General features: G+C 39.8%; 1 protein-coding gene across 1 annotated transcript; it reads right to left on the bottom strand.

Moving 5' to 3' along the window:
• Nucleotides 1-1,660: 1,660 nt before the first annotated feature.
• FCRLB (Fc receptor like B) lies at nucleotides 1,661-6,725 on the bottom strand. The gene is made up of 4 exons (XM_001369362.4): nucleotides 6,476-6,725; nucleotides 4,214-4,480; nucleotides 3,192-3,476; nucleotides 1,661-2,906 (listed from the first exon to the last, which is right to left on the bottom strand). The coding sequence occupies exons 1-4, from the start codon at nucleotides 6,723-6,725 to the stop codon at nucleotides 2,488-2,490; spliced, it is 1,221 nt and encodes a 406-aa protein (XP_001369399.2). The 3' UTR covers nucleotides 1,661-2,487.
• Nucleotides 6,726-18,378: the final 11,653 nt, after the last annotated feature.

Raw genomic sequence — 18,378 nt, 5'->3', positions numbered from 1 at the left:
TAGGAGAGAAATGCATAAAGATAGTCAACCAAGGACAACAGCAGGTTCAAAAAGCATTATTCCTTGTACCAGAAAAGAATTTTGGCTATGGACTCTAGAAAGGAATGCATCCTGAGAACCCAACTGAGTGGCCCATTCAGCAAAAGCAAAGAAAAAAAGACTTCCAGAACCAGGTGTTGGAAGGTATTCCATTATCATATGTGTTCTCTAAAATCATCTCACTACCATTATATTTTAAGTTTGAACCTATTCTTAAGATGGAACTATGTATATTGTAAAAATTTGCCCTGTGTGTTTGTTTTTTTTTTTTTGTGAAATGTTTTGTACTGACCTTTCTTCTAATGCCACCTTAGTAAATAGCATTGCTTTAAAAAACAAAAAGCAAGTCTGGCTGAATGCTAGTGGGAAGCACACTGGTCTGGGCTCAGGACCAACAAAGTTAGAAATATGGCCCTAGAACGCTGAGAGGTACCTAAGAACACCAAACTGGAAATGTAAGTGTGAATTGTTAGACTAGCCCATAGCAGGTGCTACACTTGGAACAACCTAGTTCACTCCATTTTCCTGAACTCAGTACTCAGATCATTGGCTAGATGAGTATAAAAACTTAAGACTTTGTGGATTCTAGATGTCCAGAATTATGTCCTTTGGGAGATGTGTGAAGGAGGGGAGTAGGGGGTTGTTAGCAAATAGTAGAAATTTGTTTTTCCCTCCCCCCCCCCAAGGTTTAAATTTATCTGTTTTCCCTAGGGCAGTGTTGGCAAACATTTTAGAGATTGTGTGCCCACATTGCACCTTCAAGCTGCCTGTGAGTCCCTTGTGTTACCCCAGACAATGGAGGGAGGAAGTGTTCCCATTGGGCTGCTGAGTGGAGGTGCTATGGAGAGGGGGAAGGGAGCAGCCTCTTCAGCACACCTGGTACTCTTGCCAGGCTTTCGCCAACATGACCTTAGGGCCCTTTTCCCATTAAATCTCTAAATCTGTAGGAGTGATAGGGAGAGAAATCAATGGAGAATAGATCCATCTCAAACAGATGATTCTTCTTCTAGAATGTCCCTTTTACCCTATCTTAGAGACATGAAAGGGAGAGGAAAGTGGAGAGGGAGAGACATGGATAATAGAGAGAGGGGAAAAGAATATAGATATAAATGAGGCAAATGAAGTAGCTGTTGAGAATTGCCAATTAGAAGCACTGAAGCAAAAGAAATAGAATATCTGGCAGAATAATCAAACAGAGAAAGCTTCTTGGGAGAGATGAGAGCTAAGCTGTTGAGATAAGGTACCACTGCAGAGCTGAAAGCTACCTTTACTGAACTAGGAACTAGAGGGGGAAAGTCCTGGAAAGACCTCAGGAATTAGGAAAAATGTCCACTGAGATCAAAGAAATATTTACTTGACTCATCTTCTGATTTTAAACTAGCCTTCTTAACAGTTTGTAGAAACAGATGCTTTCTCTGAACCTGGGAGTGTTCTCTGATCCGAATCCTGGGGTTTCAAGCAAAACCTTGCCCTCCTGCTGCTGGAGAAAGTTGTCTGGTCATATGCCTGAAACTCAGGGTCCACTATTTCTGGCCAAGTATAAGAAAAGTTAACATACCCCTTTCCCGATGCCACAAGACCCTCTCCATTCTCCAAAACTGAACAGAACAAATTCTTTCCAGAGATTTCAAGACTCAACAGCAGAACTGAAAAATCTTTTTAATAATAACAAGGGTGAATTCACTATGTAATTATAACTTGTTGCTAGCAACAGAGGGTTCTAAAGTGTCCACTAGTGCTAAAATTTACCTCCACTGAAGTGTGATTGAAACAAAACATGGTAGAAAGCCAAGAATTTAAACAAGCTGGAATTTCACTCCAAACTATGAATTTAGATGAAGCAATTTATACATTGTTAATTTGGGGGGGGGAGGCTTGAAGGAGAATAATAGGGAAAGGATGGTGAATGGAAAGAAGGAGGGTTGGAAGCAGAAAACTTGTGGTAGCAAAGTTCTTACTACTTGTGTAGGTAAATAGTAACCTAAAGAATAGGTGACAACCAAGACTACTTAGTGATTGTTATTGTTTTTTAACCCTTACTTCCACCTTAGAATCAATACTGTGTATTGTTTCCATGGCAGAAGAGCAGTAAGGCCTAGGCAATGAGGGTTAAGTGACTTGCACAGGGTCACACAATTAGGAAGTGTCTAAATTCAAATTTGAACCCAGAACCTGTCTGTGGGCCTGACTCTCAATCGGCTGAGCCACCTAGCTGACCCCTACTTGGTGACTATTTAAAACCTAGGGACCAAATGGTAAGACAGATAGCTTCCTTATAGAAGATGAGTTTGAAAATAGATGCAATGGGAGGAAACTGGAATTTAATTGGCCAGGCCCTCGAATTCATTGAAAAGTTTCAAGTTCTATTCTAATAGCTATGAAACCTCAACCCCAAACCCCACCTAAAGTTAGCCAGCTTGAATAGTGGAGAGGAGACTGTCCCCTGCCTTAGTCCCTTCCTGTGATCTGTGGAGTGACTAGGCTCACCCCTACATCTAAGGCTGGTGTCTTTGGTATCCCCTTGAGCCCCAAAACTTTATGTGGCTCCTTTAACTCTAGCATCACTTGTCTCAGAAGGCTTTTGAGCTGCTGCATTTCCTGAAGCAGCAGGTCCATGTTGGGCTTCGAAGGGGAAGCAGATTGCTCCAAGGAAGTTAGAGGACTACAGGCAGTGGGCCCAGCAGTGGGAATGCTTGGCACTGAGGCAAGAGCCCTGGTCAAGGTGGAGTTGGGGGTAGAGGTGCCCGAGGGCACCAGTCTGGGTTCCGGAGGCTTTCTGAAAGAGAGGGGCTTTGAAACGGGGTTCCTGGACATGGCAGCTGGCTGAGGAGCTCGGGTTGTGATGGACGACGTGCTGGAGAACGAACCTGTCAAAAGACAACATGAACAGGCCAGGGCCCACCCCTTGGGCCGCTCCTACTGTTCTGTGGGGGAAGCCGCGTGCATTATTGTAAAGTTGCCCTGGAGAGGCTGCCGAGGCCCAAGAAGTGGGGCCAAGACTGGGAGATCCTGAAAACTGGGAAAAGTGGAACCGTTGCTGAATGATCTTGGGTGGTTTGGGGGTGGGATGGGCCCAGAGGATGAGAGAGTGTGCGTGCAAAGTGGGGTCGGGGCGCCTAGTGGGATGCTACAGTGGAGTAGGAGTCACTCACCCCTCCCGGCGAGTTGCAGCCAAGGGCTGCGTTTGCGCACGCTGCGGGTCACGGTGGCAGATTCGCACCAGTAGGACTCCAGGTCCTCAGTCTCCGTCTCCGGGACGGTGTACTCAGATCCCCAGTCAAAGCGGCGCACCGGGCGGCTGTACTTGTAGAAAGAGAACTGCAGCGGCGTGTCCCGCTTCTGGGGGTGCAGGCGTGTTTCACAGTGAAGGGTCACCCCGCCCCCACTGCGAGAGTCAGGCTTGGGCACCACTTTCAGCACCGGGGACGCAAACAGTTCTAGGGAGGAGGGAAGGGGAGGCTGGGGTGGAAGGAGACTTACACAAGGGAATCTCTGGAGAATGGCAGGGAGTGGAGCGGGTGGGAACTAGGATGAAGTGACCGGAGGACCACAACTAAACCAACCTCGACGTTCGGGAGGGGGGGGGGGTGACCAGTCACAGAATCGGGGCTCAGAAAGGAATGAAGGATGAGGGATTAGGCAGTTTACAACCGAATTCTAATAATTCGCAAAGGCATAAATGAGACCGTTATAAGAAGGCTAAAAGTATTATTAAGAATTACGAAGTCTTGGAATGGTTTCCCATGCTCCTGGTCATTGCTCCAGCCTTTGGGTGGGGGGCTTAGACTGGGGAATAACAGTCACTGCCCCTCATAAGACATGATTTGTTCTCTGTGTGGGGTGTCTCTCAATATGTCACTAGGGAATTCGTTCTACTGGGTAGTTCTTGGGAGCAATTGGCATACCATACAGGCTGGTGACAGCTTCTGTTTCATTCATAGAGGGACGGGATATATATAGGTGTGGAGGAGGTCAAAGAAGAGAAGGGAAGGCCTGGTGGAGCCATTCTGTTCTTCATGTAGAAGAAAAATTAGGTGAATTAGAACTGGAATAAACCTCTTCTTATTTTTGAGCCAGACATCGTCTATTTCTCTAACCACCCCTGTATATGCTCTCCTATTTTCTCAGCCCCATCCTCCCCAAGCAATGAAACCTCTGGGTCTTGTTTCCATACCTTGGATGGTAACTACCACCTTGGCAGAGAACATTGGGGTGCTCTCCACTGGAATACGCAGGGTTCCTGAGCATTGGTACTGTCCACTATCACTGGCCCGTGCTTGGGGTATTGTGTAGTTGGCACTAGAGTGAAAGTAGCGCATGACATGACCATCCTTGTAGTAGTGAAGCTTGTAGATAACTTTATCATACCATCCCCGGCAGCGTATCACTAGTGGTTCACCTTCGAACACCATGGCATAGGGAACCTGTAGGATCAGCCAATCTACAACATAGATAAGGGTCCATGATATTAGTAAAGCTCAGGATCACTCTAAAGCCCTCTTTCACTTCTTCCTCATTTCTTCTTTCTCTCATTTGTTATTTCTTAATTCTCTTGAATTTTTCATCCTGAGGCTAGTCTTTCCCCAGACAATAGGGATAAGGAAGTTCCAGACTATCTATCTTCTCTGAGACTCATGAAGGTATCCTGTGCTATGATCAATAATGACTTCATCTCTTTAACTTTAATGCTAATGTACTTAAAATGTATTATTATGTATTATTTGTTGCTGATAAGACACTGGCCTGCGTTGGTAGAGAGAATATCCTCATTGGGAAGTTCCTTATATCAATGAAATCATAATTCCAGTTTCTATCCTGAACCCCTAAGAAGCGCTAAATAAATGCTTGTTGAATTGTTAAATATAGAAGTAACTCATCATCCCATTTAAATATTTTTAAAATGTGCAGAAAATGAAAACAGAGGGTGATAGTTGCCTTTGGTGAATTCAAGTCACCAGACTTAGAAAAACCATATCCAAAGGTACTAAGAGAACTGGAAAATATGATTGAGGAACTATAGGAATCTTTGAAAGATAGCATTGAGAATAGGAGAGATACCCCAAGACTGAAGGAAAACAAATATCGCCTTCAATTTTAAAAAGACAGAGAGAGAGAGAGAGAGAGAGAGAGAGAGAGAGAGAGAGAGAGAGAGAGAGAGAGAGAGAGAGAAGTAGATTTTGCAAACTATAAACCAATGAGCTTCACTTTAATTCCTGGAGGAATACGAGAATGTACTATTAAAGGGATGATTAGTGAACTTCTAGAAAAAGGAGGAGTAGTAAAGAACCTGCATTGCTTTATAGAGAACAGGAAATGTCAGGACAACTTAATTTCCTCTTTTTGGGCAGATTATTAAACTGGTAGATTTGGGGAATACCAGATATGATCTATTGGATTATAGGAAAACATTTGACAGTTACTCATATATTCTTATGGACAAGATGTAACATTTTGTCTCAGGTGGATTTAGAACTAGTTGAATGGATGAACCTAAAAAGAAATCATTAATGATTCTACATCAACAATGAAGGACACCTCAATATGAAATGAGTAGTGTTATTTGACAGGGGAAAAAAGTGTTTTTGATCATAGGCTACAATGAGAGACATGGCATCCAGGTTTAGGGAGGTGATCATTCAGCTATATTTTGCCCTGAACCGTTTGAACCTGGAGTATGTGTTTAATTCTTGGTACCACATTTTAGGATTGAACTAGAGAGGTCAGAGGATGACTAGGATGGTGGATGGACTCAAGGTTATAAGCAGTGGATATGTGGAGGTTAGAGAAGAAAACTTTTAAGGGAGACATAATAGATATATTCAACATTTTGAGGGGCTGTCATATAGAAGAAGAATTAAATTTGTTCTTCTTGGTCCTAAAAGGAAGAAAGGAATAGAAGCAATGGATGGAGTTTCAGAAAGATAGATTTAGACTTGATATAAGGAATGATTTCTGACGATTAGTGCAGTTTAAAGAGTGGTCTTTAAAGGCTAAATGACCACTTTTTGTAGCAGGAATTCTTGTGAGTTGGAATGAATGCATTCTGAGATCCATTGGAACTCTTAAAACTTGTTTCAGTTCTAGTATTCTTCAGTGATCCTAGTGATCCTGAGGCTGAATGATAATTTTAGGGAAGTAGAAGAGGTTGGGTTGGGCATAGGTGGGAGGTAAGATTGGAGCACAGCTAACCAGAGTTCCAGTAGAGTTCCAGTTTATATATAGTATGGGCCCTTAACCTCCCACCCCTATCCCAAGCCATTATTTGAGCTATTTCTTATATTTGCCAAGATGATCAGCTTTCCAATCTAAAGAAGACTAGCACAAGGACTATATCTTTTCCTGTAGGAAAGCTGGCACCAGTTCTCAGAATATGTATTTCTCATTATATTTTCCCAGGATATGTGCTATGCCCTCCCATTAGGCTAAAACTACTTACCATTTGACATAGAGAGGTGAATTGGGTCACTGACAGGAGCCCCTCGGGTCTGGCATCGATATATCCCTGGTGTCTGCACCTCAATGGTCTTCTTGTGTGAAGGCAGTAGTTGGTGCCCCAGATACCACAATGTATTGATTGGCCGAGGCTCCAAGAGCAAGGGTTGATACCCATCACATCTCAGGATTACTCGCTCCCCCTTAAAGATTGTGGTCCAAGGTGGATGTAAGGACAGAATGGGCTTTTCCATGGTAGCTATAGAAGATGTTTTAAGGAGAAAGTCAAAATCAAGAAGCTTAAAGAACTTTAGTCCCAGATTGGAGAAACCCTGGATTACCAATAATAGAGCTGGTCATAATCATTAGATTAGAAGCAGTTTAGTTAGTAGTTCAATTCATTAATTTGTAAAGGATACTGTCCTGAATGCTTACTTAGATGCAGAGTATTATGAAAGGAACAAAGGGAACCAGTTTACTAAGCCATCCCCTGGAGCCCAAGGCAGAGTTAAACTTAGCATGTATTGAGATATTTTAAAAAGCACTGTTCTAAACAGTGGGGACACAAAGAACAGACCAATGTTTCTGTATTTTTTCACAATTTTCCTTCACACCTTTCATGCTCCAGACCAACTGAACTATTTATTTCCTGTTCCCCAATCTTCTTAAAAGAATCAGAGTATGGATCAATAGGCTAGGGCAGTGATGGCAAACCTTTTAAAGACCAAGTGCCCAAACTGAAACCTCATGTCATATGTAAACTGCCTCCTTACCCCCAGATAGGGGAGAGAAGAAGCACTCCTATTGGGCTGCTGAGCAGAGGAATGGGTGATGTGAGAAATGACCTCAGGTGCCTGTGGAGAGGGGAAAAGGAGAAGCCCCCTCCAGCATATGTGCTATAGGTTTGCCAACACAGGGTTGGGAGTAGCAAGGGTGGACAATATCCCAGAGTAGCTTCTGCCCAAGGATTCTGTCCACTTAGCCCTGCAGTCCTCCTACTATTGGTCCGACCCCTCAGAGCATGTAGTTTAGGGTCTGGAAAAAACTGATATATGCATAGGATAAGGTGGGCAGGAAAGGGAAAATGGACTGGAAGGAAAGTGTGCAGAGGACTCACCAGTTCTTCCAATCCTTGAACCTGTAAAAAATCAGAGGTTAGCAATCAGTAAAAGAGAAGCTAAGACAAGGCAGCCTCATGGTATATGAGAAAAGAAAATTGCCCTAAGATCTCCAGGTTGTCTGCTTATATTTAGAGTTTTTCCTTCCAAATATGCCTGAGTTTTGATGGTTGCTGAGCCTCTTATAGTATTAAACATTAAAGTAATAGTAGCAGACATTCCTGACAGTGACCTGTAAAAGGCAGCTAGCATGTCCATATATTGGAACACCAAGAGTAATCACTCAAGGTTTTTGGCAATAAAAATCTCCCTCCTTTCCCTCCTCCTTTTGCCTCCCACCCAACAAGATAATGGTACCCTAGACACAGAAAGACTCACCTAGGAACAGCAGGACTATCAGTGCCCACATGGTGGCTCTGGCCAAATGTGTCCCAAGCACTTGAAGAAGATTGGACTACTGGAAAAGAGGTGGAACCAAGATTGTGTTGTGAGAAAAAACACCTAACTAGAAATCAGGGAACATTCTAATCCTGGCTATGCAAAGCCTCTAGGCTATATTCTAGCCTATACAAAAGCATGGAGATAAGAGGTGGAAAGTTGCATGTGGTTAACACTAATTGAATAAACCACTTTAGATGGACCTAAAATTTGGGAGGATGGAAGAGGAGAGGGGGGGTGGGGAATAGTGTGAGGATAGGTAGAATGAAGCCAGATTGGGGTCTGCTTCTGCGACCAGGCATAGGACCCCTATACCCTTCATCATTCTTCTAAATAATTCTAGATAACATTTAAAGAGCTCTCTGATGTTTCAAAAACACTTTTCATATGATATCTCATTTGCTCAGAACAGAGGTAGGGACTGTAGGCGAGATTGGAACCGTAGGTATTATTAGCAACACTTTCTCAATGAAGGAACTGAGGTTAAATGATTTGCCCATGCTCATACAGTTAAGTGTCAGAGATGGGATTAAAACCCTAGTCTCTCCTGACACCAAATTCAGGCTCCTTTCTAAAACATTATACTTTCAATGAACCAGCTCTGCTAGTCCCACCTAAACATTACCATCCCCTAGCCCAACCCTTTGACACGGGGGTCTCCTACCTGGTCTGGACAAGACGTCACTAGAGAGGATTCTAGGAGCTTCTCAAAATTAAACCCACAGATCTGCCGCACATGTTCTCTGGACAAGGAAAGACATTGAATTTTAATGTAAATATTTAATGAATTTTCCACTCTAGTGATATGTTTCCTTGAACATTGTTTCATCCTTCTTTTGTGACCATAGAAGAAATAGAACATTGCTTTCCCTTGGAGCCCTGGCAAGAGAAAGATGCTTGCCTCCATATTCATAGTTTACTAGAAGCAAAATAACATTGTCCTTCTCTACTGACTTGTGTCTACAATTCCAATGAACAAGTTAATTAATAGCATTTTATTAAACCCTTACTGTGTGCCAGGCAGGGACAGCTAGGTGATGCAGTGGATCTGATTTCAAATCTGGGCTCAGATACTTACTGCCTTTGTAACCCATGGCAAGTCACCTAACCTCGTCTGCCTCAATTTCCTCATCAGGAAAATGAGTTGGAGAAGGAAATGACAAATTACCCCTTTATCTTAGTCCAGGAAACTCCACGTGGGGTCACAGAGAGCTGGATATGACTGACTAAGTAACAACAAAATATGAGGATACAAAAGGAGGCAAAAGACAGCCCTACCCATAAGGAGCTCACAATCTAATGAGGAAAGAATATAAATACAGAAAAACCTATCTATATGGACTATTTAGGAAATAATGAATAGAAGAAAGGCACTAGAATTTAGATGGATTGGGAAAAGCTGCTTGTAAAATCAGATTTTAGTTGAGATTTAAAGGAAGCCAAAGAAGGCAGTAGGTAGAGCTGAGAAAAGAGGATTCCAGGCCTGAAAGACAGACAAAGAAAATACTCCCAAGTTGAGATGGAGTGCCTTGTTTGAACAAAAACCAAGAGACCAATAGTACTGTGAAGTCCTTTCATTCTATTTAAGGCAGATCTCGATTGTAAATGCATATTTTCATGGATAGGTAACACTTTGAGCAAATATCAGTAATTAGTACTTTTTAAAAAAAATTAATTTATTTAGTCAATTTAGAACATTATTCAGTAATTAGTACTTTAGTGTGAATGTATTTCAGATTTTAAGTCCAGGTTAGAAAAGAGAGTGGGAATGCAGAGAACATTTTCAGCAGGGGTGAAGCTGGCTTGTGTTGTGACTGGGGAGAAGGAACATTATTGCTTCATTTGCTGTCATCAAGTTTTGTTTACTCTTCCTTATAATATTTCTGGAAGACATTCTCTTGTTTGTGGTCTACTGTTAATTTCCCTGCCAAAGCCCATGTCATTACATTCCTAGGTATGATAAAATGGCCCTTCCCTGACTGCTCTCAGAGTATTGTGAACCTGGATGAAGTTTAAGGTGAATATATCCCTGGTAGGGGGATGCATTTTTCATCATGAGCTGCATCAGGTCTTGCATTGCTGATAATAGTTCAGTCCTTCACATCCCTTAGTCCTTGATCATCTTATAATATTACTGCTGCTGTATATGATATTCTTCCAGTTCTACATCAGTTCATATGAGTCTTTCTTAATTTTTCTAAATTCATACCATTTGTTGTTCCTTATGGCACAATTGTATTCTTTTACAACTGTATGCTATCACTTGTTCAGTCATTCCCCAATCGATGGACATCCATTCTGTTCCCAACTTTTTGGTATCACAAAGAGAACTGCTATAAATATTTGTGCACACATAGGATGCAAAATGTATGCATGGTTCTGTGTCCCTTTGGGAGTGGTTTCAAATTGCTCTCCAGAATGGTTATATCAGTTTACAGCTCCATCAACAGTGTATTAGTGTTATAATTTTCCTACGTTCCCTTGATAATTTATCATTTTCCTTTTTTGTCTTATTAGCAAGTCAGATAGGTATGAGGTGGTATCTCAGAATTGTTTTAATTTGCATTTCTTTAATCAATAGTGATTTGGAGTATTTTTTCATATGACTATAGATGTTTTTTATTTCTTCATCTGAGAACTGTTTGTTTATATCCTCTATCAATTGGAAAATGACTTGTATTCTTATAAATTTGACTCGATTCTCTACATATTTGAGAAATGAGGACTTTGGCAAGGATACCTGCTTTAAAATTTTTTTCCTAGGTATTTATTTCCCTTTCTAATCTTGGTTCTATTCGTTTTGCTTTTTTCAAAACCCCTCTAATTTAGTGTAATCAAAATTATCCATTTCATTTCTAATAATGTTTTCTATGTCTTGTTTGCTCATACAGTCTTCCCTTTTCCATAGGTGTGACAGATAAACTATATTGTTTCCCTAATTTGTTTATGATATATCATCCTTAGTTCAAGAAATGCATCCATTTTGATTTTATCTTAGTAGATGGTATGGCTTTTTAAGGATTTATAACGAATAACTAAAATTCTTATTTGTTACTATGTAAAATTATCCTTGCCTATTAGGTTAGTCTCAGACACTATGTTAACCAAACACAGCTTGATAAGAGATATCTTAGGCTAAGCTTCCCATGCAATATAAATGGACAATTCCATGCCCTATTTATGGGTTTTATTTTACATTGGTCACCAGTAAAATGGTTCTTAAAACCCAAGTTTAAAAAATGAATCAAGCATGACCCACACTTTTAGTTGCTGTTGCTAGATAAGCTGAAGTTGATGGATTGCGGGATGCAGGAATTCTGGGCTTCAAAAGGGCTAAAGTCTTTTAGATGAATGCCCTACATTTGTCCTTATCCTTGTGAGTCCTCAGAAGCAGATGTGGATGGGAATAGATCTGGATAAAGCTTTTTTGTGAGTCTGTATCCAGATCTATTCCTAGCCTGGATGAGAGATAGGGAGAATCTGTCAAAAAACAAAACAAAACAAGATGTCTCAGGTGGACAAAGGGAAATAGAGGGAGCATGTCTGCCAAGGCTGGGCATGAACTGGTGGAAACAGAAAAAACACACAGAAGGAACCAACACCCCCAAAATTTGGGGATGCCAGCAAATAAAAGGATCAGAAAATTATTGAAAGTGAAGAAAACCTTAGATAGAACTACCATTTCTACCTGTTTTGTTTAATTATTGCGCTATTAAGATTTTCCATTTGCCTTTACCAGTAACAAATTAATCATCATAAAACACTGATTTGCCGGTGTTACCCTGTGCTTACTAATATTCAGTAGTGTCCCTTTGTCTACATTCTTCAGTCTGGCATTCAAAGGCCTCACAGTTTTTCCTCCTTAAACCATTCTCCTAGAGTTCCCCTACACAAACCTTCAAACATAGCAAAATTGTTCTACTCACTATATTGAAACAGGCCATGTAAGTTCCTGTCTCCATGCCTTTGATCATATTGTTATTCTGATCTAGAATATTCTCTTTACTCCCTTCTGCTTATTCTTGTCCATATCCTCTAAAAAAACTCCTCCACAGTTGATCTCTTCAATATGTTAGAGCCCTTCCTCTAAGTGTTTTAATATTTCATGGATAACAGTACAAAACTAGAACTATTCCTACTCTTGCTGGAAAACTGGGCAGTCTCGGTTTTCAGTTATACTCCTTCAGGAACTAGTTCAGTAGCAGCTGAATGTAGATCCACACCTGACCAAGGACACTTAAGTGGATTTGGAGTCCTCTTCCCCCTGAGCCTCTGAATTCAAATACACTTTTCATGTGTGGAGGCAGGAACTATTCTGCTCTTTATCATTGAGCCATTTAAGAAACGGCAATTTCTTAGTCCTCAATTACCAAGTCATTCCCTTAACATTTCCATCTTTAACCATTAGTGGATTTGGGAATGGACAGCTAAGACTAAGTTTAGTGACTTCTTGACCTACAAATGGAAGCACTATCAATTTCGATTTGTGGCAATAAAGCCATCTGAAGAAAAAAACAAAACAAAACAATTATCTCAGCTACTCTTAACTACTGAGCACCAGTACATGAGACCTTGAACCTCCAATTAGCAATAGGGCTATAGATACCAGGTCTGATGGGAGGCCAAGTACACATTTATATGTGGGACATTTTCTGGGTAGGTGCCATCCCCCACTGTCCTTGGATTTGAGAAAGGCACTGGTGTGGAGCAGAAATTCTGACCGAGCCTTGGGGAACTGATCACAAATATTTATTGATGTAGATGCTTAAACCAGTCTCCCTGCTGCCTCTGCCCTCAGATCCCATTGTTTTGAAACAGAACAGATTTCTACCCACTCTTCTCCATGGTCACTTGTGTGCATTGGTGGAGGACTGTAACCTAAGTTTTGTATGTCAAATGACATATTTTTCAGGATCCCAAAGAATTCAAATCAGAACCAAACAAAGGCCAAAACATTCCCTCTAGAGGTGCATAGAGGGTTGCCTTAAACCTAAAGTTTAAATAGTGAATGCAGTTGCCTCTGAACACTGATCTTTTACCAGGATCCTGGACTGTTAGAACTTCAATCAAATTTGATTCTTCAGCTATCATATGTAGGAGACAAAAACACACAATTTTGAAAGAATTTCAGAGAAGACAGTCTTTAGAGATAAGTAAGCATTGAAGGCAAAGATAGCCAAAGCATCTTGTTTCTAAGCAACTAGTTTTCCATATGACTACTATGAGAATAGGCTGATAAGTATGGACCCCCGATATCTAGACCTTTTGATGATTATGGTTTAATCATATGTTGCTTGCTTGTGGTGGTTCTGAGAATTTTTGATTTTTCAAACTAAGGTAGAAGTGAGTCATTTCACACAAAGAGCCTTGAAGCAGGAAAACCCAAAAAATATAGTAGGCAGAAACCAGCAGAGACAGAGGCTGCCAAAAGCAGAGAGAGGAGGAAAGCAAGAAAAGAAAGAAAGAGATAGAAAGGAAGAAGAAAAGAGAAAGGAGAAGGAGAGGGAGAGGGGGAGGAGGGAGGGAGAGACTAGGAACTGAATTTGTCCCTTGCTGCTTGAAATGAACTGCTGAATGGAGTTTAACTAGATCAGTGGTCATTAAAAAAAAAAATGAAGATCTGTTAGAAGTGCTTACAGCTTGAATTCTATCTGCTTATCCACGTTATCAACCCCAAACCCAAACTAAAGTTATTAGAGAAAAAGTTATGTGGCTTGGAGCTAATTGGAGGGAACATGTTGTAGAAGACTGACGTGAAGGTATGTTGCAGCTGGGAGAGTTGATTGGAGGAAGAAGATTCCCTCATTACTGAATAGAGCTGGTTGGGGAAAAGGACAGGCTAATTTAATTTACTTTGCTTTTTACTCCCACCGATGTCTTAAAGAGAGGGGAAACTTAGTAGATATGTATTTGCTTTCATCTTTACTGCCACTTTTGGCTTAAAAGTGGGAACTGAGCCAAGTAAGTTGAATTGAATAACTGCAAATCTCTGACTGAGGGAACAATTTTTTTGCCCAAAAGAGCATAATACTACCTTAGATCCAAGTCAAAGTGCAGTTCAAATGAAGCATCCAGTGGAACAATAACACTGTTATAAGACTGTTCCTTTAGGCCATTGAGTCTGACCCATAAGTCAAAAGAATCCTTTCTAAACCATAACAAAGTTCATTTGGAAGAACAAAAGATCAAGGATATCCAGGGAAATAATGAAAAAAAAACACATATGATGGGGGCCTTGCAGTCCCTGACCTAAAACTATATTACAAAGCAGCAGTCATCAAAACAATTTGGTACTGGCTAAGAAACAGAAAGGAAGATCAGTGGAATAGACTGGGGGAAAGCGACCTCAGCAAGACAGTATACGATAAACCCAAAGATCCCAGCTTTTGGGACAAAAATCCACTATTCGATAAAAACTGCTGGGAAAATTGGAAGACAGTGTGGGAGAGACTAGGAATAGATCAACACCTCACACCCTACACCAAGATAAATTCAAAATGGGTGAGTGACTTAAACATAAAGAAGGAAACCATAAGTAAATTGGGTAAACACAGAATAGTATACATGTCAGACCTTTGGGAGGGGAAAGGCTTTAAAACCAAGCAAGATATAGAAAGAATCACAAAATGTAAAATAAATAATTTTGACTACATCAAACTAAAAAGCTTTTGTACAAACAAAACCAATATAACTAAAATCAGAAGGGAAACAACAAATTGGGAAAAAATCTTCATAGAAACCTCTGACAAAGGTTTAATTACTCATATTTATAATGAACTAAATCAATTGTACAAAAAATCAAGCCATTCTCCAATTGATAAATGGGCAAGGGAAATGGATAGGCAGTTCTCAGATAAAGAAATCAAAACTATTAACAAGCACATGAAGAAGTGTTCTACATCTCTTATAATCAGAGAGATGCAAATCAAAACAACTCTGAGGTATCACCTCACACCTAGCAGATTGGCTAACATAACAGCAAAGGAAAGTAATGAATGCTGGAGGGGATGTGGCAAAATAGGGACATTAATTCATTGCTGGTGGAGCTGTGAACTGATCCAACCATTCTGGAGGGCAATTTGGAACTATGCCCAAAGGGCGACAAAAGAATATCTACCCTTTGATCCAGCCATAGCACTGCTGGGTCTGTACCCCAAAGAGATAATGGACACAAAGACTTGTACAAAAATATTCATAGCTGCGCTCTTTGTGGTGGCCCAAAACTGGAAAATGAGGGGATGCCCATCAATTGGGGAATGGCTGAACAAACTGTGGTATATGTTGGTGATGGAATACTATTGTGCTCAAAGGAATAATAAAGTGGAGAAGTTCCATGGAGACTGGAACAACCTCCAGGAAGTGATGCAGAGCGAGAGGAGCAGAACCAGGAGAACATTGTACACAGAGACTAACACACTGTGGTATAATCAAACGTAATGGACTTCTCCATTAGTGGCGGTGGAATGTCCCTGAACAACTTGCAGGGATCCAGGAGAAAAAAACACCATTCATAAGCAAAGGATAAACTATGGGAGTGGAAACACCGAGAAAAAGCAACTGCCTGAATACAGAGGTTGAGGGGACATGACAGAGGATAGACTCTAAATGAACACCCTAATGCAAATACTATCAACAAGGCAATGGGTTCAAATCAAGAAAACATCTAATGCCCAGTGGACTTACGCGTCGGCTATGGGGGGTGGGGGGAGGAAAAGAAAATGATCTATGTCCTTAACGAATAATGCTTGGAAATGATCAAATAAAATATATTAAAAAAAAAAAGAAAATTAGAACTAGAATTTGGCAAATGAAAACTAATGACTTTATGGTACTTCAAGGAACAATAAAACAGTCAAAAGAATAGGGAAAATAGACAAAATGTGAAATGTCATTGGGAAAACAACTGACCTGGAAAACATATAGAAGAAAGACCATTTAAGAATTATTTAACTACTTGAAAGCTATGATTTTTTAAAAAACATCATAGGCATTATATTTCAAGGAATTATAAGCAAAATTCCTCAATATCTTAGATTCAGAGGGTAAAATATAAATTGAAAGAATCTACCAATTGTCTCCTAGAAGAGATTCCAAAATCAAAACTCTCAGGAATATTAGAGCCAAATTCCAGGGCTCCCAGATTAAGGAGAAAATATTGTAAGCAGTGAGAAAGAAGCCATTAAAATATTAGGGAGGTACAGTCAGCATCACATAAGACTTAGCAACTTCCATATTAAAAGAACAGAGGGCTTGGAATATGATACTCTGGAAGGCAAAGGAACTATAATTACAACCAAGAATAACCTACCCAGCAAAACTAAATATAATCCTTGGGGGTTGGGGTAATGGATATTTAATTAAATAAATGACTTCTAAGCATTCCTAATGAAAAGACCAGAGCAGAATAAAAAAAAATTGACTTTCAAATACAAGACTCAAGAGAACCATAAAAAATTAAATATGAAAAAGTAATCACAATGGATTCAATAAATTTAAACTGTTTACATTCCTATAGGGGAAGATGATATATGTAACTTTTAAAACTTTTATCATTTATTAAGGCAATTAGAAGGAGTATACATAGATAGAGGGCACAGGTGTTAGTCAATTATATTGAAATGATCTCAGAAGATGAAAGGGTGAGAAAGAGAGATGCACTCAGAGAAGGAGAAAAGGAGAGAATAGGACAAATATTCTCACAAAAAGGAGGCACACAAGGAAGAATGTTTATAGTGGAAGGGAAAATAGGGGTGGGTGGCAGACAATGCTTGACCTCATTCTCCTGACCACCACTTCCTCCAATTCACCTTCTTGTTTATCTGTCACTATCACCTGAAAATGGATGTTATTCTTGCTTTGAGCTAATTCTTATGAGAGTTAGGGCTTGAACCTCATTCTCAACAGAATTGTTTCAATTATATATATATATATATATATATATATGTGTGTGTGTGTGTGTGTGTGTGTGTGTGTGTATACACATATATATGCATATATATTATACACAAACATGCACACACACATATGCACACACTCTTAGCTAGGTATAAAAATCTATATTGCCCAATAGAGAGATGGGAGGTGAAGAGGATAAGAGATATACATGTGAATGATAAGGTGAGGATAGGTTAGGGGAGGCAGTGGTCAGAGGCAAGACAGATCTTTGAGGAGTGACAGGATAAAAGGAAAGAAAACAACAGAGTAAAATGGGATGGAGGGAAATTCATAGTTGCAATCATAACTGTAAATATAAATAGGATAAGCAAACCCATAGAATGAAAGCAGATAGAATGAATTGGAAATCAAAATCCAATGATATGTTGTGTACAAGAGATATATTTGGGATAAAAAGACACCCACAGAGTTGAAATGAAGAACTGGAACAGAATCTTTTTATGAATCAGGTAAAGTGAAGCTGGCAGAGGTGGCAATCAACAAAGCAAAAGCAAAGATAGACCTAATTCTAAGAGATAATAAGGGAAACTACATTTTACTAAGAAGTGTCATAGACAATGAAGAAATATCAAAACATTTATAGCAAGTTTCTCTAATGAAGGCCTCATTTCAAAATATTGGGTAAGTCCAATTTATATAAATAAGAGTCAATCTTCAAGTGATAGTCAAAGTATATGAGCATGCAGTTTTCAGAAGAAGAAATCAAAGCTATCTATAGTCATATAGAAAAATGCTCTAACGCACTATTGATTAGAGAAAGATAAATTAAAACAACTCTAAATTATTCACAAATATAAGAAATGACAAATGCTGGAGAGGATGAGGGGAAAATATGTATGCTAATGAACTGTTAGAACCATAGTGATCTGGTCCAATCATTCCATAGAACAATCTATAACCAAACAGCATTTGAACCAGCAATATCACTACTAATTCTATACTCCAAAGAAGTCAAAGGAAAAGGAAAAGGAATTATATATACAAAAATATTTCTATATATTTTTGTGCTGACAAAGAACTGGAAACTGAAAAGATGCCCATCAATTGGGGAATGTCTGAACAAGTTGTGGTATATGATTGTGGTGATGCACTTTTGTGATATAAGCAATGATGAAGGGGATGGTGTCAGGAAACAAGGGAGGATCTTTACGAACTGATGCAAACTGAAGTAAATGGACAGTGATGGAAAAAATACTATCCATCTCCAGAGAGAGGACTGATAAACTCTCAAGTACAAATTCAAGTATAATTTTCTTCCTTTCTTTCTTTTCTTTTTTGATATGGCTAATGTGGAAATACATTTTGCATGAATTCACATGTATAATTGATATCATATTGTTTACCTTTTCAGTGGGTGAGGGAGAGATGGGAGGAAGTGGGAGAATCTGGAACTCAA

The sequence above is a fragment of the Monodelphis domestica genome, chromosome 2 (genome assembly GCF_027887165.1).
Source record: "Monodelphis domestica isolate mMonDom1 chromosome 2, mMonDom1.pri, whole genome shotgun sequence".
NCBI lineage: Eukaryota > Metazoa > Chordata > Mammalia > Didelphimorphia > Didelphidae > Monodelphis > Monodelphis domestica.
This window is presented reverse-complemented; position numbering and strand designations above follow the sequence as displayed.

Coding starts and splice junctions, on each gene's coding strand:
- FCRLB (XM_001369362.4), bottom strand. CDS start 6,725: ATGGAAAAGCCCATTCTGTCCTTACATCCACCTTGGACCACAATCTTT. Junction 3,477..4,213: donor GGTGGTAGTTACCATCCAAG/GTATGGAAACAA, acceptor CCTCCTCCCTAG/AACTGTTTGCGTCCCCGGTG. Junction 2,907..3,191: donor GCTGCAACTCGCCGGGAGGG/GTGAGTGACTCC, acceptor GTCTTTTGACAG/GTTCGTTCTCCAGCACGTCG.